At 44.7% G+C, this 27,396-nt stretch overlaps 1 protein-coding gene across 3 annotated transcripts in view; it reads right to left on the minus strand.

Annotated features, from left to right (window-relative positions):
• Positions 1 to 1,644: 1,644 nt before the first annotated feature.
• Positions 1,645 to 27,396, minus strand: part of PTPRB (protein tyrosine phosphatase receptor type B) — a gene marked incomplete at its 5' end in the record, with an annotated part of 107,186 nt that continues 81,434 nt past the window's right edge. For all 3 annotated transcript variants that reach the window (XM_079773932.1, XM_079773933.1, XM_079773934.1), the window contains 13 exons: positions 1,645 to 2,801; positions 4,894 to 5,014; positions 13,013 to 13,148; positions 14,857 to 15,020; positions 15,204 to 15,326; positions 16,357 to 16,491; positions 18,138 to 18,214; positions 18,912 to 19,002; positions 19,603 to 19,684; positions 19,796 to 19,813; positions 19,917 to 20,000; positions 20,851 to 20,950; positions 24,562 to 24,668. In XM_079773932.1, the coding sequence (XP_079630058.1) occupies positions 2,779 to 2,801; positions 4,894 to 5,014; positions 13,013 to 13,148; positions 14,857 to 15,020; positions 15,204 to 15,326; positions 16,357 to 16,491; positions 18,138 to 18,214; positions 18,912 to 19,002; positions 19,603 to 19,684; positions 19,796 to 19,813; positions 19,917 to 20,000; positions 20,851 to 20,950; positions 24,562 to 24,668 (1,261 nt within the window). In that variant the 3' untranslated portion in view covers positions 1,645 to 2,778. The remainder of the gene's footprint in view (positions 2,802 to 4,893; positions 5,015 to 13,012; positions 13,149 to 14,856; positions 15,021 to 15,203; positions 15,327 to 16,356; positions 16,492 to 18,137; positions 18,215 to 18,911; positions 19,003 to 19,602; positions 19,685 to 19,795; positions 19,814 to 19,916; positions 20,001 to 20,850; positions 20,951 to 24,561; positions 24,669 to 27,396) is intronic.

Consider the following 27,396-nt stretch of genomic DNA (forward strand, 5'->3'; position numbering starts at 1 on the left):
TCAGATTCAAGAGCTGAAAATTGGCTGCTATCCAGAGAACAACAGAATGATGATACGAAATTGACTTAATGAGTAGAGATTAAAGGAGTTAATTATAAAGAACTTGGGTAAATAATTATTAAGATGCAAGACGGGCCTCTCCCAAGGTTGGATAAGTCAGAACACTTTGAAGATGATGATTAAAGTGTGCCACACAGGTGCACAGACAGGATGCCCACCAGGACAGGAAACGGAGTGTTTACCAAGGCAGAGCACGGGATGGGATTGAATTAAAATACATCCAATTGAGCTGAATGTCAAGGAAACCTTTTTTTTTTCTCCCTCCTAAATTTAATAAATAGATCAACTAGATTACGTATTTAGTCTTTGGTGGCTGTGGGAGGGAAGTTAGGGAAATAATTGTTGCTAAGGAGATTTAAAATTAGATAGGTGGAGGGTAAGAATGAATATTTCCTAGATTAGACCAAAAGAACATACAGTTTCCCCTTGTCACGTCCATTTCCACGACTCTGATTCCCCCCCAGACACACCAGGCAGGGTATGAGGGTGTGACTGAGGGCTACAGATGTGTAGCTTTTTATGGTTTCAGTTTTTGGTTTGTGCAGTTAATTGCTCTCTTTTCTAGATGCGGTGTTTGCTATGGCTGCAGCCTCGGCACTGGCCTGTGAGGCCTGGGGAAGGCTGCCCACTGCTGTGGACTGGCCTGGCCTCCTCGCTGCCTCCCTGAGCCCTCCATAGGGCTTCCCTGAAAATAACAACCGCCACCTAACTTTGTGATTGTGAGGCATTCCCTATGCCCGTAGAAACATGCAGTTTCTAGGACTCTGCCTTGCCGGCTGCAGGTACCTACTAAAAGTTCCCTAAACGAATGAAAAGCCAAGAGGAGTTTGTCTTTCCCTGTTTGGTGTGCTTTGTGCTGAGCAACATTAGTCTAAAATGCTGCAGATTCTTTTTCTTGCTTTTACCTCTCAATGCAGGGGAAGTTGTTCCTAATAGACACTACGTCTCCTAAATGTCTGACTTCCTTTTCCTCCCTGCCACACTTACATGTATGTTGTTCCTTTTCATTTTTAGAAAATCCAGCCAGTTCCCTGAAACAGTAATCAAAGCCTCACACTGTCATTCACGAAGGCACAAGGAAACTGTGGCAACCTGGAACCCTCCTCTTACTCATCATCTTCCTTCTGATAAAGTTTCTCCCTGTTTTCATGTGTCTCAAATAGCCCTGGGAACGTCTCTGGCTTGGGTGTGGATTTACCTCCCTATAAATAACTATTTTGGATACATGTAATGATTTTCAATTACTATGCCAATTACACCCATTCGAGTACTTGTGGAACTTTATGGTAGGTAGCAAAAATAGACACTTTGAAAAGAGGTGTTTGCTTTGCAAATGAAGCCGTGAGATCAACAAGCTAGATCTCTAATTCTTCCATTTATTACAAAGAAATCGGCCGGAAAAGGCCACCGCTCCTGGCCGTTCTCAGGCAGCCCTGAGCCCACACAGGCGCTTCCCGGGCCTCCCAGGAGGCCCCTCGGGCGGCACAGGGAAGAGGGCCAGGCCGGCTTTCCGACTCACTGAAATCCAGCAGAGCCAAAGCTGGCACAGATACCGAAGATAAATGTGGTAGAGTAGGTAGTGTCTTTTATGTGAAGAACAACTTAAGGTGACTTTGGACCTCAATGACTTACTAAGAGTCTTTTGGAACATTTTATACGAAGCACCACTGCGCCTTTTTACAAAAATTAACTGTATGTGACATTTAGGGACATTTCTATAAAAATATTGACATCTTTGATCAGGAGTATAATCTGCCACTACAATCTTCTTTTGGTGGGAAAACCAAGTATGACAGGCATAATTTTGACTTTTCCAGGAATGCAGCCCCGTGGAAATGAGACAAAGACCAGTGTGTGCATGTTGACCAACACATCCGTGACGGTAAGGGCACGCGTGTCCACGCTCCACACTGCGGTGCAGTGAACAACCCCCTATCACTACGGATGGTGCTCTCAGTTTGATCATGTTTACAGGCAGGGATCCAGGTGGCATTCCCCTTGATGTAAGAATTCATCACTTCTCTTTACACCCTTCTCCACCACAACCCTCCACGCTGCAGCCTGGACTTGCACCGCAGCCCCTGGCTGACTACTTTGGCTTGAACCTCTGGCAGGAGAAAGGGGTGAGAGAAACCACTTTAGGCACAGCCATCTCCTTTGGCTTTGTGCTACGTAATCCCTCCCCCCTCCTCGCAGTCCTTTTTTTGACTGTCCTATTTGTCCAAATAGCATTTGGATCATCTTTGGATCCCAAGATTCATAGGACAGCAACGCAGCAAAGCCAGCACACTATATATATGCTCTCCCCGGCCCGTCCTTTCTCCTGTTCAGTAAATATCAAAACTGCCAAAAACCAGGGCCCCAGGAATCCCCTCTGCAGCCATGTCCACACCCGTTTACAGCAGTCCTGTCATGTAAAACAGGAATATGTTTACGTAGAACAACCCATGGACACTTTGGTGTGGAAAATAGTATTATATAAAGCTTAATATTAAACATTATGAAAAAATACATATTTACAGAAGAAACTACAAAATACAACTATGTACAATAATATCTGTTACTTTTAAATTACATAAATTCTTTAAAATTCTCCAGATTAATAAATTATACATAGTATCAATAGAAATAGTTGGCACCTCTGTAGGGCATGAAGCGAGTTTAAAAAAAAAATCACACAGTGAATAGCTTTTCTCCAGGATAGCTTCTGGTAGTTCCTCAATGCCTAGGATAGCCCGCATCTGCAAGGAAGGACACTGTAATTAGAGACGGTAGCAGGGCATGCCACAGTTGCTTGTTCTGCTTATGAAAGTTACACATGGGAAAGACTAGTGAAAGTGACTAAAACTCAATCTAGTTTAAGGTGAGACGATCCCTGTGGGGGCCTGGTCATTCCATTCAGAACCATCTAGAATTGGAAAGGACTAGTGATTCTGGTCCAAGCCCTGTGGTTTCACAGATGAGCCCACAGGCCTAGAGTGGAAGAACACCTGAGGGCTACACAGCTTGTTAATGTTATTTATCCTAGAGCTAGGGCCTGAATCCTAACATTCAGATGCCCGAAGGTAACTATAGCATCCTCAGCTTCCTTCAGTTTCGGTGCTACTTACTCTAAAAGAAGACTCTTGAGCAAGTCAAAACAAGACAAAGGGACCTCCCAGCTCCCTCCTTCCTGGAGCTTCTTAAAGAACCTGACATGCAAAAGCCTTAATTTACTATACAGATAAATTAGGGGGTAGCTGTTTACAACACAAAAGGATTATCTGGTTACAAAGGACTCCTTTAAACAGCAGTTCTCTCTTGTATTTGTGCTTTACAGTTTACCAATGATTTCACATACTGGCTAATGGGTGGGTGTAGAGAGTGCAGAGAACAAAATAAAATTGAAGCTCATTTAGAAATGGAGATAAAATAGCTCTGAAATAATGTTGTTTTTTTTAAAAAGGTCTGATGTATAGACGGCTGTCTTCCATGTGGCAAGGACCTGAGACCTCTGCCACGAGCTCTGTGAGTGAGCCATCCTGAGGTGGGCCTCCAGCCCCCGCAACCCCCCACCTCCAGAGGCTGGTAGACCTGGCCAATGTCTTAAGGGCAACCTCATGAGAGACCCTGGGCCAGAACCACTTTGTGAAGGCCCCCCTTCCCCCCAAATTCCTAAGCTACAGAAACTGTGAGATAATAAATGTTTGGGCTAATTTGTTAGGTGGCAACAAATCACTAATGCAATGATTCAGTGTGCCGAATGAAGCTTTAACCCTTTGCACTCGCTTGCTTTTTTCTCGATTCCTTTATTCTACTCGGTATTTAATTTTTTAAATACCCCAGATTTTACAAAGCGCGGCAGTAGAATAAAAAACTGGAGTTTCTTTTCATACAAACTTATTTATTTGGATGTTTTTATATTTCAAATTATTGATACATTCAAAGAGTAATTTTAATCTCGACATCCGAGTGCAAAAGGTTAATGATGGTCTGGAGTGGGAAGAGGCATGCAGATCCTTCATTTGTCAACTAAGTATTGTCTGGTCAAAGCAGTGCCTTATAAAGTTTACTTATGTATTTTTCCTATTGAATTTTTTATTGAAAAAAATGTTACATGCTTGTTCTAGAAAATTTAAAAAACCCATAAAGTGAAAGAAAATGACATATTATTTTATTGCTCAGAGAAATTTGTTTTATTATCGTGGTATATTTCTTTCCAGTCTCCCCTCCCCCCGACTATGTGTTGTTTACATTTGTTTTAAATTCTGCTTTTCTTACTTATAAAAATATCCATGTTATTATATCTTCAAAAATACAGTTTTTTTAAGACTGAATTGTATTCTGTTCAGGGAATGTACCATGCTATACTTAGTCCTCCATTGTTAAACATTTAGTTTTTTTTCCACTCAAACTTTTAACTATGAAAAGCTAAAATTTGTCAGTACTTAGGATGGAAGTAGAGATACCGGCTGACAAGATAAGAACATATTAAGAACTTTGATACATATGGCCAAGTTTTTCTCCAAAGGGATTTTATAATTTGAACTCCCAGTTGTGATTTCAAAGCATCCTCCCCAGCAGTGATCCTTAGCACTTAGAAATATTAAGCAGAGTCTTTAATGAGGGCACCCCAGGCCAGGTAGGAAGAGAGAGCAGTGGAATCAGTGTTACCTGTGGGAGTCCCCTCCCCACTCTGCCTCTCTCCCCTGCTGCCCTCTGGGAGGGCCTTCCCTCCAGCCTTTGGGTAGAGGAAGAACTAGATGGTGCATGTTGGAAGAGCTTTAAGTCTTGAATGGTTTCCGGGTCAATTATATCTTGATAAATGAACCTGTAAGTTAGTGAAGATCCTACCTCTGTGATACTCTGGATTCACATTTTCATAGATTGGAAACAAGGGGTTTTCCTGTTCGCTCCGTAGCTTCCTTGCTCTTAGGACATCTCTTACACACTGATGTAGGTAGACATACTGACACTGTGAAAAAGCAGAAAACACGTCAGAGAAAGGCAAGTCCTCGGTACAAAAAAGATGAGAGATTATCACAAAACAAGAACAGTAATGAGATCCTATAAGATTAACAAATTTCTTGATCATCACTTCACTAATGGTCTCTGCTACATAGAAGAGTGACAGAATTCTATTACCACTAAGATGAGAATGATGGTAATGGGCAGAGGGGTGGTGTTTATCCCTTCTTTCTTACATGCATACAATACACATTTATAGAGTATGTTCTATGGAGGCCAACTACTATTTCTGGCACATGGTAAATTCTCCACAAATATTTATTAAATAGATGAATTAATGCCAAACACAGTGCTATACATTTTACATACATCCTATATAATAAGAGGTAATATGCAAATTGACCGTCATGCCCTTGCACAAGATGGCCGCCCCCATGTGGTCACAAGATGGCTGGCAGGGGAGGGCAGTTGTGGGCGATCAGGCCAGCAAGGGAGGGCAGTTAGGGGTGACCGGGCCTGAAGGGGAGGGCAGTTAGGGGCGACCATGCTGGCAGGGGAGGGCAGTTGGGGGCAATCGAGCCGGCAGGGGAGCAGTTAGGCGTCAATCAGGCTGGCAGGGGAGTGGTTAGGGGGTGATCAGGCTGGCAGGCAGGCGAGCGGTTGGAAGCCAGCAGTCCCGGATTGTGAGAGGAATGTCCGACTGCCAATTTAGGCCCGATCCCTGTGGGACCTAAACCGGCAGTTGGACATCCCCCAAGGGGTCCCAGATTGGAGAGGGTGCAAGCTGGGCTAAGGGACACCTGCCCCTCCCCCATGCATGAATTTCGTGCACCAGGCCTCTAGTTATTTCATATTTTGACAACCTCGTGAAGTAGATATAATCATCCATATGAATGAAGACTCAGAGAAGTTAAGTAACTTCTCCAAGGTCACAAAGCTAAGAAATGGAACCCTAGGATTTGATCCTGAATTGGCCTCAAACTTCATGTTCTTCTCACTATACCAGTTTTCTTAGATGAAACCTAGTTTCATTGTATTATTGAATGACAAAATCATGTCACTATGTATTCTGCTGTTTTATTTCCTTTCTTTTGGGTGTATAGTGAGAAAAAGAAATGTATATAATAGACACCAATGGGACTATCAGTTCTTTGAGGGCAAGTTCAGTGTCTTATCTGTCTTTATTTTCTCAGCATTTGAATCTGGCTCATGGAAGAATCTCAGACATTGGCTGATGGCAGAGAACTACAAAGGGTTACACACCTGTCAACTACCTGAGAGCTAACTACTTCGAAAACAGAAACAAACAGATGAGTCAGTGTTTGATGACTATAAAGACACCATGAAGACCTCATAGGAGATCAGTCACAGGCAGCTAAACTTGTGCAGTGGGCTCCATTCCTTACCACCAACTGAGCTTTCTAGTAAGGGAATGTATGTCCATGTAAACTTCGTACTTGGCCTTGGGCTCCCTTAATGACATAGCAACTGCTCCAGGGAAAGAGGAGGTCGGGAAGAGAGCACAACACCACGTCGGTGCTGCTGGGCTCCTAGTCTGCATGCAGCTGGCCCAGGCTAAATCGTGAGGCTTCTCGGGATCTCAGTTTCTCCATCTGTCGAACAAGGAGGCAAAGGTCTCCTCCACAGCGAATGTCCTCTACCATTATCCAGTTAACTGCCACGCGTCCAAGACAGAAACCATCCCCACACGCCACGATAGACGTTTATGGCATGCAAATGGTTATACCACTTCAGGGGACACGGCTTTGTGTTGCTGTCAACTAGATGGACTCCATGATCAAAGTGGTCAGCCTTAGAGTATTTCATAGGTTGAGACACCCAGTGAAACTATAAGATCTTCCCTCACCAACTATCTTTAAAAGTGAACAAGTATTTATTTTTATGGGTTGGCACTAGGCACTGCTCCTGATTGGAAGTTAGCTTGGTCAGCTACTCATGGGACTTCATAATGTAGGTCTGGTATAATCATTAGGACAACCCAAAGACACAAAACAACCATAAATGAGGCCTGCATTAATATTAACTATTCTCTGCCTTTCTGCTCACAAACCTTGCTCACTTGTCATGAGGGTTTTATACCACCTTGATCTTGAAAATTCCAGGAGGGCACTACCCTGAAAACAGTTGTTAGCACAGGCAGTCTCTTTTTTGCCATCTTGATAACAACCTACCAAATCATGACAGACACCTGTCTGCTTCCTCCCATCCAGAGCATGATTCACATTTCAATTCTCCTCAGATATTAAATTACTTTGGGATCTGAGCATTCAGTGGTGAATGAGCTCTAATACCTCTATGTGATGCCTTATTAATAAATTCTTCAACAATGATCCACCATGGGCTTTGAACCCAGTTAATATTCATTAATTTGCCTTGTCTTAAATATAAATTCTTTTCCCAATAGAATGTCCTTGAAAAATGATTACAACTGAAACCTTCAGGTTGTTAATGTGCTTCATTCACAAAAAGTAGACAAAGTCTAATATATGAACCTCAATCAAAAGATCATTTTTGGCTCTGTTTAGCTAACTGGTGAAGCCTCAGATCCACTCAATTTTGCCAAAAGTTGTAATATTAGGTAACTTTTATATAACTATACATAGGCCTTTTCATGGTCCATGAGTGCAGAGTTGAGCAGAGGGGCAGATAAGTGAACAAATACCTAGAAGATGATAAACGTAAGGCAGAGGTGTGTGTAAAGCTTCATACATAAGAAGTGATCAGATTCACTTCTGGGGGATGGCAAGTATCAAGCTAGAGAGAAAAGGTGACATCTGTTATGATTTTGAGCAAAGAAGTAGGACATTCCAAATGATGTAAACAGCATGAAGGTGCACATACATTCTGGAAGCTATGAGCAGTCTAGTGTAGCTAAAATGTCGGGTTCAGTGTCACGGGACAATCTTCCACATTGGCACTGAGATCCTTAGTCCTACAACACCCCACTGTTTCCTTCCCATGGGAAGTGGATGAGATTGACAATCACCTATTGCTCTTTAACAAGTTATTGCTCCATCTGAGTGGCTCTCCAGAGTCAGCTTGCCCCGAGGCAGGCTACGAGAAGGAGGGACACACTTGCAAATCCCTGTTCTAAAAAGACCTGCATCCCTTTGTGACCCAAATAAGGTAGAATCAAGTTGAGACTGACTATCCACATGGACCCAGAAAAGTAATCCAAGGGGTCAGAATATCCTTCCTCCTTTGATGGAACAGTCACCCCCTCTCCCCCCCGCCCCGGGGGGGCACCCCTCCGCACTCACTGCTAGCACCAAGTGAGCCTGCCGGGCTGGGCCAGGGCTCTGAGGCTGTAGGAGCGGCCCACCCTCAGCAGAGTCCTAAAGCCAGGCAGATAACATCTGGATTTGTTTGGGATTTCATTTGCAATGGGGGAAAAGGGAGAGAGAAAATTCCCACTCCTGCAATGCTTATTTCATCATGAACAGAGGAATTAAAGTTCATCCTGGCCCAGGCAGGGGAACAACCCTAAAACCCTGGGGGTGGGTGGCATTATGACAGGAACATGGAGAAGGAAGCTGGGGCCAGTTTACAAAGAGGCTTGGCCACAAGGGTGAGAGTTAGAATGCCATTTTACAAGCGATGGAGAGCTTTCTAAGATGGCTGTGCCAGGAGTTACAAGAGTGAGTTAGCTAGAGAACTTGGCTGGTGGCCGTGGTGATGAGGAGCTGTCCGGACAGACGCTGCAGACAGCAGACTCACTGGGAAGCCACTGCAATACGCCCAGTGAGGGCTGGGCAAGGCTGGGCAAGGGCGGGGCAGTGGGTGAGAGGCTAGGACAGAGAGAAAGGTGCTGGCAGAATTGACAGGCCTCGGTGGCTGCCTGAATGCGAGAACTGTAAGAAAAGAAGTCAGACCCCGTGCTTAGGCGGTCAGATGGAGCGCAAGGCGGACGGAAACACTGTTACCTGAAACCGAAAGGAGCGAGAGCAGCAGTGCTTTCGTTGCTATCACTGCGGTTTGTGTTTTGAAAGACAGGTGTCTGAGTGGAGATGACTGTAAGGCTTCCAGGAGGACCTGTCTGGCAGCCAGGTGCTTAGGGGAATGCTGGGAAAGGAGAATGAGGTTTGGGAAACATGGGCGGGTGCGGGAGTGGAGGCCCTCACCAAGAATAAAGGTGGAGGCAGAAGAGCAGCGCCTTGAGGACAGAACCTCAGGGAAATCAAGCTGTTGAAGAGGCACCCTGAGGAACCAGAGCCACAGAATCCTCAGAGGCAGGAGAACAGAACTGGGAAAGGAGGTATGGCCAAGAGGGGGGGTGGAGCTTTGCACATCATGGTACCCCTGCCCTGGAAGTCACCCAATGATATTTACCGTAGGGAGTGCTCAGAGCGCTGGGCAGGTGTGTGGAAGGGACACGTGACCCCAGAAGCCTCTAACAATAACCAGGGAGTCTGAACACACACACACACGCACGCACACACACACACACACACACACACACACACCCCTTGAGACTACTTCATGGGAGATAATCTCCTTTTCTTAAGATTACAAATTAAGTATCGGTTTGAGTTTGCAGGAGTGACAAATAATGAAACATTGGCGCTGACATTTTAGCAATGTAATTGTGAAATATTTGTTCATTCATTTAATAGACAAAAAAAAAATATTGAGGCTAGAGAGAAAGAAAACACGTTCCTGTCCTCTAGGAACTCTCAGTCTTGGGAGAAAGCGGAAGGATAACTGGTATGAAACGGTGTGACATAATTCTGCCACCCTTCATGAAATGACAGAGCTAGACAGTGGTCCTCAATGGCTGCCCCAACCTTAAGTGAAAAGCTGATGGGGAGCGTGAGAGCGGATGTCACTGTCAATTCCATCAGCACTGACAGAGACTCACTCACACAGACAGGAAGTCCCGCCTGACCTGATACAACAGGAAGTACTCAGCACCATCTGTGAAACACTGTGGTGGTAAAAAGGGACCTGAATTTAAAGGAGCCTCACACTGGCAGACAAAAACTATGGGGAACAGATGACACATTACCACCAGGAAAACACAGTCAGCCACATCCAGAATGTGGGAAATCTACAGAACAAACAAACTGGTCTCTTTACCAAATATATGGCATGGAAAACAAATTAGAGGGAAGATGATTATAGATTAAAAGAGATTTAAAAGAGGCCTCAACCAAATGCAATGTGTGGACATTGTATTCTAATGCAAATCAGGTATAAAAAGTCATTTTTGACATAATTAGGGATATTTAAACACTGACTGAATATTATATGATATTAAGGAATTATGATTAGATTTGTTAGATCTGATAATTATATTGTGATTATAATTTTTAAAGGAGTCCATATTTTTAATTTGCACATTCACACACACACACACACACACACACACACACACAGTATTTAAAGATGAAATGATGTGATAAGTAGAATTTTCTTTAAAATAGTCCAATGAGGGCATGGGAACCAGATATGTGGGATGTAGATGAGAAAAGAACACAGAATACCAATAATTGCAGAAGCTTGAGTTTGGGTAGATGGAATTTCATAATATCATCTTTTCTAGTTTTATGTATTTTTAAAAAAATTCCAGAATAAAATAATTGCTCTAATGAAAGCACTCCTGGGCCAGGGCAGTGGTGGTGGGAGAGGACCCCTGGTGTGGGCACTGCCTGCAGGAGGCGATGGCACCAGTGTTTTCCCAAATGTGTCACAGAGTATGAGTTCTGTATGATATTACCATGTGCTGCACAAGGAAAGAATTCGGGGGTCAAGGAGGTTTCGGGAATAGAGGGTTAAAAAAGCTCGGGGGAGCTCTACCGCAGGGTGCCGGGTTCTGTGCAGTACAGCTGCCTGTGCGGTTTGCAGGGGTGCTGTAATCATGGGAGACAGGAGCATGTAGAACGTTCCACTTTTTTAACCCTGGGGATTATTTTTTAAATTACTTTTTAAAAAACTGATTTCAGAGAGAGGAAAGGAGAGGGAGAGAGAGATAGAAACATCAATGATGAGAGAGAATCATTGATCGGCTTCCTCCTTCATGTCCCCTCCTGGGGATTGAGCCCACAACCATGTGCCCTGACTGGGAATCGAATGTGACCTCCTGGTTCATGGGTCAATGGTCAACCACTGAGCCACACTGGATAGACAGGAATTATTTTTTAAATAGAGGATTTTGATGCATCACTACATTCATTGCAGCATTATTTGCAATAGTCAAGATATGGAAGCAGCCCAGGTGTCTACTGATAGATGGTTGAAGAAAGAAGATGTGGTACATATATACAATGCTTAGGCATAAAAAAGAATGAAACCTTACCATTTGCAACAACACGGATTGACCTGGAGTGTATTGTGCTAAGTGAAAAAAGTCAGACAGAGAAAGAAAAATACCATATGATTTCACTTATATGTGAAATAAAGAACAAAGTAAGTGAACAAACAAAACAGAAACAGACTCATAGATACAGAAAACTAGGGTGCTGGGCTGATGGTTGCCAGAGGGGAGTGGGGTTGGGTAGAAAAGATGAAGGGATTAAGAAGTACAAAGTGGTAGTTACAAACAGTCATGGGGATGTATAAATTACAGCACAGGGGATAGAGCCAATAACATCTATACTAATAAAAGCCTAGGTAATCCTCATGCATGATGTCATCACAAGATGGCCGCCACAAGATGGCCATGTGCACAGTGGAGGTGGGGCCCGGTGGCCGCTCCACGTGGTGAGGCCTGGGGGTCCCGCGGCTCCACACGGCATGGTGGAGGCCGGTCCAGGTGTCTCCGCCGCCTCGCGCGGAGGAGGCGGGTCACAGCAGGGGAGGGCAGTTGTGGGCGATTGGGCTGGCAGGGGAGCAGTTAGGCGTCAATCAGGCTGGCAGGGGAACAGTTAGGGGGTGATCAGGCTGGCAGGCAAGTGAGCAGTTAGGAGCCAGCGGTCCTGGATTGTGAGAGGGATGTCCAACTGCTGGCAGTTGGACATCCCCCAAGGGGTCCCAGATTGGAGAGGGTGCAAGCCGGGTTGAGGGACACCCCCCTGCACAAATTCATGCACCAGGCCTCTAGTTAGTAATAACTATGTGTGGTGTCAGATGGGGATTAGACTTACAGGGAGGTCACGTCATAAGTTATATAAATGTCTAACCACTCTGCTATACAATTGAAACTTATATAATATGGAATGTAATTGAAAAATAAAGGAGTTTTCAAAAAAAGTTAAAAAAAGGATTTTGCAGAGTTACCTAGGAAACAGAAGGTAAGAGAACTTGGGCCTTGGAAGGCAATTAACTGGGAAATGACATGCTTGGTCTGTGTGGGGAGACGGCCTGGCCCAGAGGCTGTGGGCAGTGGACTTGCTGCTTAGAGTCCGGATTCTCTAGAGCAGGTTCAAGTGCCTGTCGGGCCATTTCACAGCTGTTTAAAGCCCGTAGCCTCTGAACCTGTTTTCTAGCCTGGAAATGGGAAATAATAACTCTCTTATCAGGTTATGGTGAAAAGCTAATGAGCTAACATGTTCAAAAATGCCCTGCAAATGCCAAAGGACCACAAGTGAATGCACTTATCCTTCCCAATCAACGTACACTCCTTTGGTGTTTCCAGAGTTGGGGGGGGGTGCAGCTGGGGCGGGGGGCGGGAGGAGAGAAGAGATTAGAATCTGTTTCCTCTTTACTAAAGTTCTTGTGCTCACCCACCAGCCTGTCTGAAAATGATCTTCAAGATGGCCTGGCCTTTCTCCCAGGTATAATGCATTGATCACAATAATCTGTCTTCCTACCCACCCACCTGCAGAGGATGGGCAGCCAGCTCAATGAAGATAAGGGTACACACCATCCTGAAGGTCCCTGAGGTTTGTTTTAAAATGACAAGTCCTAGACATATTGTGTCCTCAGTGCTCTTTCTCTTCCCAATGAGTCACGGTCATTTCCCTTCTCAGATTAGAGCCCCGGGCATTGGGGGGTTTGGGAGGGGGGCATGGAGAGCGGTTGGTGTCCTTCCACCTGGGACTCTTACCTCCGTCTGCACCATGTGCACCCTGTGAAGCCTTAGGTCATGCACTGCGCCATAGATGTCCACGGAGTCTTTGGAGTCCAACTGCTGCAGGATTCGGTCCAGCGCGATGAAGGTTCCAGTCCTACCCACCCCGGCACTGGAAGAGATGTGGAAGGAGGCTGAGCCTTTTCATCACACTGGCCTTTCAGGAGGGCATCCAGAGACTAGCAAATCTTTCTTTTCCCTTCCAAGTTATGGGAGGCTATCGGGACACTTCTTTCTCTCCACATGCTCTCTCAAGGAAATGCAACCTAGAGCCCCAGCCTCTGCCTCTTTCCCTCACCTCCCCCACCCCCCAGGGGTAGGTACTGCTCCGCACTTGGTGTGTATCACTTCCAGCCATGTTTTTATACTTCTCCTGCATCCATGAACAATATCATCATTTGCTGTGTTTCAAAAATGTACTAAGGCGATAACACGTTTCATGCAGTCTTCTGCCAACTTTTCCACTCAGTATGGTGTTTTGAGACTTATCCATGTCATTACCCACATATACACACTTTCTTTTAACAACCCTACAGAGTTCACAAACCACTGCTAATCCAGCCACCGCTAACCGCTATTCCATTCCCTACTGTTAAAGGCACTCACATTCCCTGTTAAAGACCACGTCGCCGTGAACACCATTGGCACACATGTGGGCATTTGCTAGGGCTGATATGTAGAGGTAAAACTGCGTATCATAGGGTGTGAACCCCTCCAACTTCACTAGAGATTGACAATTGCTCCCCAACGTGATTGCCTAATCTGGGGATTTTTGCTGCACGTATTTCTAAGAAAAAGAAGAACCGTTCTCCAGTGGTCCTGGGTAAACATGCCTGCCATGCCTCAGAAGGCAGGAAGCTCGTGAGGACCTCACATTCCTATTAAAAGCATCAGGGTTCCAATAACATATAGAAGCAGGGCTCGGCTCCTAGGGTGCTGGGCTGATGGGGAGAAAGTGAGTGCCTCTGACATTTCTCACTGTAGCAATTCCCTGCTCTGTATTTATTGGTGCCATTCAGTTAGGACTATCAAAGTGTTGCTGCAAACATTAATTATGTAAACACTAGGCAAGAGAGAGACGAGAGAGAGAGAGAGAGAGAGAGAGAGAGAGAGAGAGAGAGAGAGAGAGAGATGGATTGCTAGGTTGATTTTATGGGCACGCAGTAGTCTGAAGCCAAGAGAATTCAAGAGGGAACATAAATTTAAGAGCAAAATTGGGTGCTACAGATAGCAGGTGCTACTCAACTGGGAGGGAGGGCTAGAGCAGGGTCTTAAAGGACAGTTAGGGTTATTAGAGATGGAGGAGAGAGAGAAGGCCATTGCAAGGAGTAAGAAGCAAGAGTAAGCGTATGCCGTCTCCATTCTGGCTAGAGTGGGAGGGGGTTCTGGGAACTTGGATGGGGGATAGAGAGCCTGGAAGTCGCATGAGGACTCAGCATTTTGTACAGAAGGAAAAAGAGCAAGAGAACAATGGTTGTTTGTGAAGAAAGATCTAGCTGGGCAGAGGGAGGCAGTCTTCCAGGCTCTGTTTTATTTATAGTTTGATATCGCTGGGCCCGGTGTCATGTGCCAAACGATCTTTGATTTGAGGGAGAGAGAAGGATGAAGTGAGGGTGAGAGAGAGGAGGGTGAGAGAGAGGAGGTATGTGAAGAAAGCAGGAAAGGAGAGAGAAGTCGGTGAAAAGGAATGAGGTTGGAGAGAAGGAGAAGTGAGCTAGCAACATCTGAGCCTAGACTCCTCCTCCTCCCACCAGATCCCCACCCGCCTGACTTTTCCAGCCTCCCTGGTGTCATTTCATTGGCTCCGCGTGGCTGAGTACCTGCAATGCACCACGGTGGGCCCGGCCCCAGGCGTCCTGTTGATGTAGTCCCTGACAGTCCTCACAAACTGGATCAGGGACTGGGTGGTCTCCGGGACTCCGTGGTCCGGCCACACCGTATAGTGGAAGTGGCGGATGAGCCTGTGTGCGTCGAGCTGTTCCTCCTGTAAGAGCAGAGAGGAAAAGAAGAAGAATGATAAGGATAATAAGGCAAAGCTTCCAGTTGGACAGCTGTGCCCAACCTATGGGCTGCAACGATAGGAGAAGAACCAGCAAATATGCGATTCCCAGGTGACCTTCATCTTTCCAAGCGGGGTCATTCAATGAAAGCAGACAAACCAACGCACACTGCAGATCCTAAACTCCCGGATGGTCCACTCGGGCAGCACCGACTCTGAGAGCATCTGCAGGATGAGGTCCCCGTAGTAGAGTGAGTCCTGGTCCGCGGGCCAGTAATGGTCACACTTCACCTAGAGGAAAACAGACAGAAAAAAAGTGAGTCCGGAAACGTGACTCCTCCGTGAACCTGAACTTTCCCTCCTGGAAAGGTCTTCCTGAGTGGGAATCCAGGATCAGCTGCTAAAGCCATTTGGCATCTGCTCTGCATTAACCTGCTCATGGCCAGCGCTGGAGCCCAGCTGCTGCTGCCAGTGAAGGGGAGACACTCGCGGCGCGAGGAGCGAACCCCAACCTCTGACTCATTTACCTTTCAGGCACAGTGGGTCATGGCTGAGGTTTCTCTTGAACTTCCTTAGCATTTCAGCTCCACTAGCAGATAGGAACATCTTACAACGTTCCTTTTGAAGAAAGACCTAGCTGGGCAGAGGGAGGCTCTGTCTTCCAGGCCCTGTTTTGTTTATAATTGGATATCACTGTCCTAACCCGGGCCCAGTGCCATGTGCCAAATGATCTTTGAAAAGTCTGAACATTCATCTAAGCTCAAAATTACATGGAGAAAGACAGGAGAAAGAGGATTAGGAACATATATTATTGACCACAGGTACTGGAACTTTATATTAGGAACATATATTATTGTCCTCCAAGTAACCATATAAAGTAGAGGAGTATAAGTGAGTTACAAGAGGTTTGCTTAATTTGTCCAGTTAACTATTTTCCGTTGCTTCTGCAGACACAGCCTAAAGTTCACGTCTCCTTCTCTCCTAAAAGTAGGGGCAGAGCCAATGACCCTGACAAGGCGTCTCCTCTCACCAAACACTGGAGGATGGAGCGACGGCTGGCCAGTTAACCTTTCTGTGTCAGGGCACTTCTGGTGTTCCCAGTCCTCAAGTGAAGACACCTTGGACTGAAACTTCAGACCCAGGATCCAAATCGGGCCTCACCTCACAGAGCCTTGTTGAACTGGGTGGCGTGACTCACTAACAGCGTTCTCTCTCATACGACCCTTACTTAGCTTTGCAGGAGTTAACTTCTGATGGTGGGGAAGAGCTCCCTCCAGATGGCGGAAAGCAAAGCTGGAAGTCAGGAAGAGTGTTTACTCACTCGGCCCTTCTCCACACACTGGGTCACCATGACAATGTTGTGAACATTCTGTTCCCACGCCATTTTCCAGAAGTCGTCCTTAGTGCCAGGAAGAGGTCCCTGAGTAGCGATGTATTCTCTTCTGAAGTTGTTGCCCTGCGATGAATTTACAATATGGACAGTCAGAAACAATAGGCCTCTTCAGAACCATAAACAAAGAGCTAGCTGCTGATACGATGATGTGTAGGTCTTGGCCAGGCCCCTGACGAGAAAAAGATACTAACACAAGTGTCAAGGTTTGGGAGCAGGAAGGACAAAGGCTGGAATGTTGAACTATTGTTAAGAGCGAAATTCCTTTTTATTAGGCTGGGTCTATTCTAAAAGGCAATGGAGGGAGGACCCAGGTGATAATCTAGAAAACACTTAATCCACAATTGTGTGTGTGTGTGCGCGTGCATGTATAGGTGTGTCTAAGGGATAGATTTTAATCAGGCTCTTTCCCTATTTAATGAAGAAGCTTGTAGTCTTTTTAGATGACTGACATTGGAATGTTGGTAAGAGAGGTCATGCAAGGGAAACTTAAGGAAATATAAATCACTGTCTATTGAGCACCTACCTGGTAACATGCTGTGGGCCAGGACTTTCCTAGATTTTATTTAATCTTAATCACAACTCTATAGTTAGGATATTTTCACCCACTCATTCTGTACCCCAGCAATACAGAATTCCTGGCAGAACCTCGTGGAAGCTCTTTCTCTCCTTCCTTCTCCTCAGAGCCTCTACATTCTGTCACCTCTGTCACTCCCATGCCTCGCCCACCCAGACACTGCCTCTCATCTGGCTATTCCTTATTTACCCTCCAAGTCTCAGCGTGTTGCCTGCTCTGCTGAGCTTTCCTTTATCTTCCTGTCTGCTGAGTGATGTTCTCCTGCTGTGGCAACTTCGAACCTCTTGCTACTCAGACAGTGATCCTTAGACCAGCATCATGGGCTCACATAATAGCCTGTGAGAAATGCAGAGTCCCAGGGCCCGCCCCTACCCTGCTGGATCAGAATCTGCATTTTAGCAATGATGTGGAGGTGTGTTTCTCAGGGCATGGCTGGTCATGTCCTGATGCCCCAACTCTCCTGAGAGTTCTTTGAAGGTCAGATTCTATCTTAACAGATTCCTGTGCATAGCTCAGTATTTGACTTATAGGCAGCACTTAACAAGTAGTACTCATTGAGTGAAAGAATAATTATTTGAGATCCATATTATTTATCCTCATTGTTTAGAAAAGAAAATGGAGGTGACATAACTTGTCCAAGGTTACAGAGTCTAATAAAGGGCACAGATGGGACTGGAACCCGGATCTGTCTGATCTCAAAGCTTCTTCCACTGTAGGGTGCTATAGGAAGTTAGCAAGTTGACAGCCAGAATCTGAGCCCAAGGGTTTGACATAACCTTGGAGCTGTGTCTGTGGTTTTCAACAATCCAAGTAACTTTGAATCAGCTTCCCTACTTAGGCAGCCTTAGCAGGGGCGGTCCAACGTCTTTAGGGAGCTCTAGTCTTGGCCAGGGGCTGCAGCGAGAAAATGACCTATGAGAATGCATCCTGGGCTCATTAAAGTCTCTTGTGACTATAGCCATTGTGAAAAATGGGCCTTAGCAGTGATTACATGGACACCCTGTGTTTTATGGCAATCAGGCACAGTCTTGCCTTCTAAAACCTGAGAGCGTAATAGCATGTAGGAGGAGAAGTATCTCCAGTGTGGTCACCCATGAAAGCTTCACTGGGCACGGCAGCCTAGAGGGGCACTCACAGGGATGTAGCTGGCATTGATGTAGTCGGAGCACGGGTCGTCATCCACATTGGACAGCTTCACCCGAGAGGCATCATCTGGAAGGAAGGTTATTGAGACAGACTTGCCACTGAGTCTTGGGGTGATTTTTCTACGGTTTATGGAATGCTGATCCCCACAAGGGCCCCACAAGGAAGAATCCTCATCTCCACTTTGCAGATGAGGCTCAGGCAGGATAACTCGCCCCAGGTTGCATAGGTGGTTCATAAACACACAAACAATCAAATGCGTTTTGCAGTCCCCTCTGCGCTTTCCTCTGGAACACTACTTGTAACACTAGGACATTTGCCCAAGGAGTGGCCAGCTCCCTCTCGCTGCTGGAATGAATACAATCCAGAAAAACTACCTTCTGTTGCTTCAGCTAATAGGATGAGGATAATTAAAATATGCAATAATTATTTAATAACAGTTGCTAAGTGGAGACTTGGTTAGATAAACTTAGGTTGGCCTTGGCTGTTGGCCCTGTTATTGCTCGGAGGCCTCCAAGGAGGAGCAGTAGGACCACATGGTGAAATGCCAACAGCAGAAGAGGCCTCTCTGAACCAGAATTGAAGCTTGTTGTTGCCCATGTGGAGGGAGGGGCAATAACACCCACGCCATCCCTTTTTAAAGGCATTCAGAGCCTCAGATCTCCCAAATCCACCCATACCATATTTCTTTAGCCCATTTTATTCCTGGAAAAGAGGAGGCATGTCTAGAGGAAGACAGTATTACAAACTTAAACACAAAACTCACAGGGCAATATATTGTTGTATCGATTTTTCCCTCTGTTCTCCGGCAAGAGTGCAATATCACATGGTTGATTTCGACCCACGTCTTTTAAGTCCTATTAGGTCAAAAATAAATTTGCAAGTAGAGAATATGAAATAGAAGAAGACAAATCATACAATCCTTGAGGTGGATTACAACATGAGAATACGTACACTAGCTACTGTTCATGGAGTGCCTACTATTCTGTAGCATTAGCTCTGGTCCCCACAGCAATTCCACAGGAGGTATTCTCACCTCCATTTTACCGAGAAGGCTCAGACAGGATAACTAACTTGCCCCAGGTCACATAGGTGGCAAAGCTGGGAACAGAATCCAAAGTCTGGGCACTTTTCACCAAAGCCCATTATTTCCCAGCCAAGCAAACGGCCAGGGTAAGTCTCTGAGAGCCTTAGGTTTGCATTTGAAATTTGTTCATTCTTTCTTACCATCGGATTCAGGTAGCACTTTGCTGCGCAAATCTGGAGATGAAATGGCCTGTGAGATTAGGTGGTATGTTGTGTGGGGAAGAGATTCGGGCATAAAAGAGCACTCAGCTGAGATCCTACGTGTCATCCTAACTCCTGAGCCCAATCCGCCTGTGATTCCACAGGAAAGCTGGGGAGGAAACTTCTGCCAAGGACTAGGGTGCCAAAGCATAATCGCATCTGAGTCGTACCTCGTACTCCTTGGATAGCAGGTAGTTGGAGTCAGCCTGCAGCTTCATGAAGTGCCCTTCAAACTGATTTACTTTTATTGGGCTAGAATAAAAATATGACAGAAGGAAAATTACTAAAGGAAACATGTCATAACCAGTTAGAGCTCTATTTCAAAAGCAGATATGATAGTAATTAATGAGTTTTCTCTCTTACCAAGAAGTTTTCCGGTTACTGTGAAAGGAAGCCAAGAGAAGAAAGAGCCCATTAGTAAACCTCAGGCAATACAACCAACTCAGCGTTCAGTAAACGGGGTGAAGGAAGATGTGGTGCTCACCCTTTCTGGCCCAGGTTCAAGTGGACAGACAACGGCCGATCCCGGCGGATGCTCAGTTGGGCAGAGGGCCTTTCTCGACCATGGCTGTAACATAAGGGAGAGGGCTTACATTCTAATTACGAGACATATTACATTAGGACTTCAACACACTTTCCATTTATGGAAAGGCTGTGCATGCTTGTGCATAGGTGGGTTTTTCAGCATTCACATAGATTTACACCCAGCCAACGTCTCTTTGAGGAGGGGCGGGGAAGAGAGGAAGAACATAAAGAAGAAATAGATTTTTCCCGCTGAGAAATGGATCTCTGCAGTAGCTGGAGATTTGTCTTCTGGTTTTTGGCTACAGGTCACAATCACTTCCCACACTCCCAATAAAACTTTCCTTAAAAATACCCCGGCAAACCTTAGATGCAAGACATGACATCAAGAGAGAACACACTGTGCCAAATAAAAGAAATTCCCTAAGAGGAGAGAGTGTGGCTTCGGGACCACATGCTTTGGTTCTTTTTGGTCTCTCCTTAAATTAGCACAGCAGCTATGAGCCATAAAAGGGTGATGTCAGCCATACTTTTCAGCATATTTCAGAAAAGTGGTTGGGTACACAATTTGCACACATCTCTGTCTTCATGAGGAGATGGAACCACACAACGTGTGTTTTTTTTCCTGTGCAAAAGGTGTTGTTTCACACTCAAATATAGCTTCACACAGCCCCCTAGTCATTTGGAGAGGGCAGAATTCATCAATGGTGTGTAGAGAGACAGACAAAAGTGAGTCCCGGTTTTAGGGTTTGACTTTTGTTTTTCTTGAGAAGCAAAGGTGATTTAACCGAGAGAAATTAAATTATTTCCCCTTCTTACTGTTCAGGCTAAAGGGCATTTTCAGTTGCATGTGTAGGGTTGTGGGCCCAATCACTAAAGGGGTCTTTAGTACTCACCTCGTTCTCCGCCTGCAGATGAATAGGGCAACAACGGCCACCAGCATGCCGATTAAGAACAGACCAGCACTCACACCTTCAATAACTCCAAAAAAAGGCTCTACAGTAATACAGATGGAAACAACAAACCCAGGTGGGCACATTAGTGCTAACAAACCAGGGAGCTAGAAGCTCTACCTCCCCAGGAACATTATTAAAGAAGAATTCAAGCGATGCCCACACTGAGGCAGTTCCTATCTAAAGTATGGGAGTATGCAGCCGAGAAGATGAAACGCTGGTGGGTCATTATATTTTTGAAGTTAATGTTATTTAGCTTTTAAATAAATTTTGGACTTATTTGTGCTTGTATATAAAGCTGGGGGCCCTTAAGATAAATGCCAGAAGTTTGCCACCAAAATAAAAATGTTATTTCATTTGTATAAAACAAGTTACAGCATCTGGGACTTTAGCCAATCCAGTGCATTGCTGTGAGTTATTTTAACAAAATTTTATTTTTATTTTCTGGTATAATACTGCCACTGGGAGTTTAAGAACAGGTAAGAGTAGCCCATTTTTAAAATAGTTTTATTGAAATATAATTAACGTATCATACAATTCACCAGTTTAATTGTATAATTCAATGATTTTCAGTATAGTCACAGAGTTTTGCAAATATCACCTCATACAATTTCATAACATTTCATCATCTTTCCCCCCCACCCCCATGTCAAGAAACCACATGCTTTTAGCTGTCATTCTCTATTCTCTCCTCTTCCTAGCCCTGGCAACCATTAATCTTTCTGTCTTCATAGATTCACCTATTCTGGACATTTTACATAAACTGAATCATAAATACGTGTTCTTCTGTAATTGGCCTCTTTCACTTAGCGTAATGTTTTCAAGGCTCAGTCATATTGTAGCATTGATCAATATTTCATTCCTTTTTATGGCTCAATGATATCTCACATTTTGTTGTTCAACCATCCATTAATGGCTATTTGGGTTATCCTATATAATAAAGAGGTAATATGCAAATTGACCATCACTCCAACACACAAGATGGCTGGCAGGGGAGGGCAGTTGGGAGCAACCAGACTGGCAGAGGAGAACATTTGTGGGTAATTAGGCCAGCAGGGGAGGGCAGTTGGGAGGGACCAGGCCTGCAAGGGAGGGCAAGTAGGAGCAACCAGACTGGCAAAGGAGGGCAGTTAGGGGTGACCAGGCCAGCAGGGGAGGGCAGTTGGGGGTGACCAGGTCTGCAGGGGAGGGAAGTTAGGGGTGACCAGACTGGCAAGGGAGAGAAGTTAGGGGTGACTGGGTCAGCAGGGGAGGGCAGTTGGGGGCGACCAGGCCTGCAGGGGAGGGTAGTTAGGGGTGACCAGGCTGGCAGGGGAGGGCAGTTAGGGGCAGTCGGGCTGGCAGGGGAGCAGTTAGGCATCAATCAGACTGGCAGGAGAGTGGTTAGGGGGTGATCAGGCTGGCAGGCAGAAGAGGTTTGGGGCAATCAGGCAGGCAGGCGAGCGGTTGGGAGCCAGCAGTCCTGGATTGTGAGAGGGATGTCTGACATCCCTCAAGGGGTCCCAGATTGGAGAGGGCGCAGGCTGGGCTGAGGGACATCCACCCACCCCTCACCCCTCCGCCCCGTGCACAAATTTTGTGCACCGGGCCTCTAGTTATAAATAAAGCTGCTACAAACATGTGTTTACAGGGTTTTGTGTGGACATATGTTTTCATTTCTCTTAGGTATATATACTCAGGAGTGGAATTGCTGGACTAGATGGTAACTCTAGGTTTAACATTTTGAGTAACTGGACAACTGTTTTCCAAAGCAGCTACACCATTATTCATTCTCACAAGCAATGCATGAGGTTCCAATTTCTCCATAACCTTGCTAACACCCATTACTGTCTTCTGGATTATAGTCATTCTACTGGGTGTGAAGTGGTTTCTTACTGTGGCTTTAATTTACATTTCCCTAATGACTTAGGATGTTGAGCATCTTTTCATGTGCTTATTGGACATTTGTTATCTTCTTTGGAGAGATGTCTATTCATATCTTTTGTTATTTGTCTTTTTATTATTGAGTTGTAAGTTAGGAGTTCTTTACATACTCTGGATACTAACACCTTATCAGATTAAGATTGGCAAATAGTCTCTCCTATTCTGTGGTTTCACTTTCTTCATGGTCTCCTTTGAAGTACAAAAGTTTTTAATTTTGATTAAGTCCTATTTATCTATTTGTTCTTTCATTGCTTGTGCTTTTGGTGTCATAGCTAAGAAACCATTTCCTAACTCAAGGTCACAAAAACGTACTCCTTTGCTTTCTTTTAAAAATTTTATTGTCTCAGCCCTTACATTTAAGTCTAAGAATTAGCCCATATTTTAAGTTTCATTTTATGCCCTTGGATTTTTTTATTCAATGTTGCTTTTCAAGACTCATCAAATCAACACAATCATCTTTCATTTAAGGTGGCTAATATTCTTTTTTTAAATATATACTTACTATCTTCCTTTACGGAAGTCTATATAATTTTTACTGTATAACAATATTTCCAAGAGGAAAGACTTGTGTTTACAAAGCCTTTACTTAACATTAAATTATAAGCAAACATGTCTCAATCGTCTTAATTGTGTTCTGATCTCTTTTTGGCTTGAAAAGTGGGAGATTATGCCTATACTTGGCATAAATAGATGGGGGTGTTAGTGAGGCTGAGTCATTTTTGTCCTGCAGCATGACAGACTGTTTTAGCTGCAAAGAACTTCCTGAGACCAAGGACCATGAAACATGGGCTTCAGGGAAAGACTGGGGCAGATCATGGTAACGAGGAAAAACCTGCTGAAAAATGATGCTATTCTCAGCCTTACTGAACTATCCCAAGGCAGTGCGGTGTACAGGTTAAGGATGCAGGCAGAAAGGGCCAGAACGCCAGCTCTACTATCTTCCCCAGCTCTATTAGGCTTTGTTCAGCACCGTCAGTGCAAGTGTCCTTGATAAGCCCAGAGATCTGAGTTCCTTTAACTCTTGGTGCCTCAGGTTCTCACCTTTAAAATGGGGATGATAACAGTATCCACCTCAAAAGGCTGTAGTTAGGCTTGGATAAATCATTCTATGCACAATGCTTAAAACTACCTCCACAGAGTAGGCAACCCAGTAAGTACTAGCTGCCACTATTACTCAGGCTTTCCCTCTGACATCCAGGAGAAGTCTCTTTCATAACTTTATGTAAAGCCTTTTAAGTTAACATTTTTTTATAGTGTGAAAACAACATATAACAAGCAAAAGAAAAAAAGCTGCTTATAATCCCACTACTTTGAGATATTCGTTGTTAATACATTGCTATTTTTTCTTCTAGGTTTTTAAAAATATATTTCTATGTATGTGCATGTATGCATTGGAAAGCCTTTTGTATCTATTTATATTTTGATCTGTGTAAGCTCTTTATTTAAATGCTTTCCTCCCACTATTAAAAAATTTATCTTCAATAAAGGTCTGGTACCTCTTTTAAAAATCTGGTACTTCTACCGTTTCTAGATTAATTCCCCTTGGATCCGTTCTCCTACAGAAGTTGTGAATTCCTTGAATCCGCATCAATCCACAATCACATACAGATGAGCTTCCAAGTGAAAACAAATGTTCCCCCCACCATCAGCCAAGTTGTGGTCCTCCCCACGAGATGTCCTTGTGGGTGACGGGGTTGGTAGAATATGTGGGAACGGAAAGGTTAGCCTTACCTGACTCGGTGGTGATAGGCAAAGAGAAAAAGGTGTCTGAATAGAGTGGCTTTGTGAATTCCTTTAGGTCCTCATCAAACAGCTGTGTAAAAGCCCGAATACTGATTCTGAAAAGGAAACATTTATTTAGATACAAATTAGTGGCTGACCAGAGTAGGACTGACTGAAGAATGTGTTCAAGGAGAAACAGGGTGGGGACCTATCAATATGTATGTAGGGTCGGATGTGAGTAATGGAATCAGACAGACTTGGGTTCATTCATTCATCCATCAAATAGTTATGGAGCCCCTATTGTGTGCCAGACTCTGTTCCAGGGGCTGGAGATACTGCAAGGAAGAAAGTAAAAGTCCCTGCCATCCCAGAGGTTACATTTTCATGGAAGACATCAGATAATACATATACAAATATAATATGCCGAATAGTGACATGAACCATTAAAAAGACAGCAGCAGAGTAAGGGAGATGGAAAGCAATGGGTATGGGACATCTGGGACTGCTTTATTCATCATGGTCAATGAATGTCTCTTTGATAAAAGGATATAGGCACAGAAATCTGAGGAAAGGGAAGGAGGGAACCATGGCTGCATTTCAGACAGGTGCAGGGCTCTCAGGCAGGAACATGCCCGGGTGCAAGGAGGCCAGCGTGGCTGAAGCACAATATATGAATGATGGAGAGGTAGGAGACGAGGGCAGAGATTTACTAGTAGATGGGACCATGGGAGACCCAGAAGGTCTGGTGAGGATTTTGGCTTTTGTTCTGAGAGACCCAGGAAGCCACTAGGGGGTGCTATCAGGATCATTCTGGCTGCTGCAGCCTCGGGGCAGCAGTAAAAGAGGACAAACTAGTCCTAGCTGGTTTGGCTCAGTGGATAGAGCGTAGGCCTGTGAACTGAAAGGTCCCAGGTTCTATTCTGGTCAAGGGCATATGCCCGGGATTGTGGGCTTGATCCCTGGTGGGGAACTTGCAGGAGGCAGCTGATCCATGATTCTTTTTCATCATGGATGTTTCTATCTCTCTCTCCCTCTTCCTTCCTCTCTGAAATCAATTAAAAAAAAAAAAAAAAAAAAGAGGACAAACTAGTCGGCAGGGAATTGCTCAAGTCCAGGTGGGAGATGCTGGCTTGGACCAAAATGCAGTCATATTTATAGTGATAAGTGTTGGATATTTCAAAGAAAGAGCTGAAAGATTTGCTGATGGACGTGCAGTATGAAAGGGTGGAGGCAAGGATGACTCCATATGATCTGGCTGAGGAGCAACTGGATGCCATTTATTAACATCAAGGAAGTCCGTGGAGAATGTTGAGGGGTTTAGAAGTACAGAGTTGATTTGCGGGGGCAGTAATTCTGAGGTGCCTGTTAGAGCAGTCCAGTGAGTCAAATATCAATATTATCAGTATTACTGTAATTGTTGATATTTTACTAAAATAACTACATGTACAAATAACATTTTACATTGAACATTACATTACAAATAAAATTATGTATCTTCCCATCTTTTTGGCACTAGTTATTTTCTAAAGAGCCTTTTATATAAAAATATTTTAATGTCATTGTCATAAAATGTATTTAATGCCTTCTTTATATCTAATTGCTGAAGTTATAAGTTGCTTGAAAACTAGAAAAACAATATAAAGGAATAAGGCAAATAGTAAAAGAAGAAAGCACATATTAAACTGTAAATGAGGAACACTGCAATTTGGAGGAAACTGTGTGTTTGGGCATAAGGAAATGGGGTGGCCTGGAGCACAGGGTTCCAAATGGGGGAACAGTATGAAATCAAGTGGAAGAGCCAGCAAAAGACCACCTGGGAGAAGAGTGGTCCATATAGAGACTAGTGTGATAGTCCAGGCCAAGGACATGGAGCCTTGGTCTCGGGCAGTGGCAATGAGAACAGAAAGAAGACTGAAAGGCACTGAGAGGAGGTGCCAGATAAGACCCAGTCTGAAGAGGAGAAAGGGGAAATCAAGATGGTTCTAGGCTTAGCCTGTGTTTCTAAGTGGTTAGAGCATAGTCCCATGCACCAAAGGGTCACCAGTTTGATTCCTGGTTAAGGGTACATACCTGGGTTGCAAGTTAGATCCCTGGCCTCAGTAAGGGCGTGTGCACGAGACAACCAGTTGATGTGTCTCTCTCACATCCATGTTTCTCTCTCTCTCTCCCCCTCCTTTCTCCCTCTCACTCTCTCTGAAAATCAATGGAAAAATATCCTCAGGTGAGGATTATTAAAAAACAATTGTTCTAAGATTTTAGCTCAGGTCATTGGGAAGAAAAATGGCCTCACTGATAGAAATGGGAGCGAGGCTAGGGAAAGAGGATAAGCTTTGCTTGGCTATATGGGCTAGAATGACAGTGAGACTCCTTTAGAGCTCTCCAGCTGACATTTGGAGTTATTTCAGTCACCTGGGCTGGAGAGCTGCTGAGGTAGCTGTCCATGTGCCCATGTGGGATGTGCCTGGAGATCAGCTGGCCCTAAATTCAATAAGCAAGCAAGGTGCAGCTCCTAAAACACAGAATTAGAACCTCAGCCTGGATGAAAGGCCTACTGTATCCATCACAAGACCTAAATCTCATGTTCTCTGGGTGAGTCAGGTCCAGTCGTACTCAATTTTGGGGGTCATAATTTAGGAAGCATAGAGATCATTGGGGTGATTGACCAGGATGATGACAGAGAAGGCTTAGAGGAACATGACAGCTGACTTCAGATTTAAGGAAGACTGCATGTAGAAGAGGAAACAGACATCCTTATTTTCCTCCTTAAAGACAGGACTGAGCTCAGGAGGCTCGAGTCACAGAGCTGTAATTCAGGAACATGAAGTCACTCTCCAGCATCTAGAG

Source organism: Cnephaeus nilssonii, assembly GCF_951640355.1.
Source record: "Cnephaeus nilssonii genome assembly, chromosome: 6".
Classification (NCBI taxonomy): Eukaryota; Metazoa; Chordata; class Mammalia; order Chiroptera; family Vespertilionidae; genus Cnephaeus; species Cnephaeus nilssonii.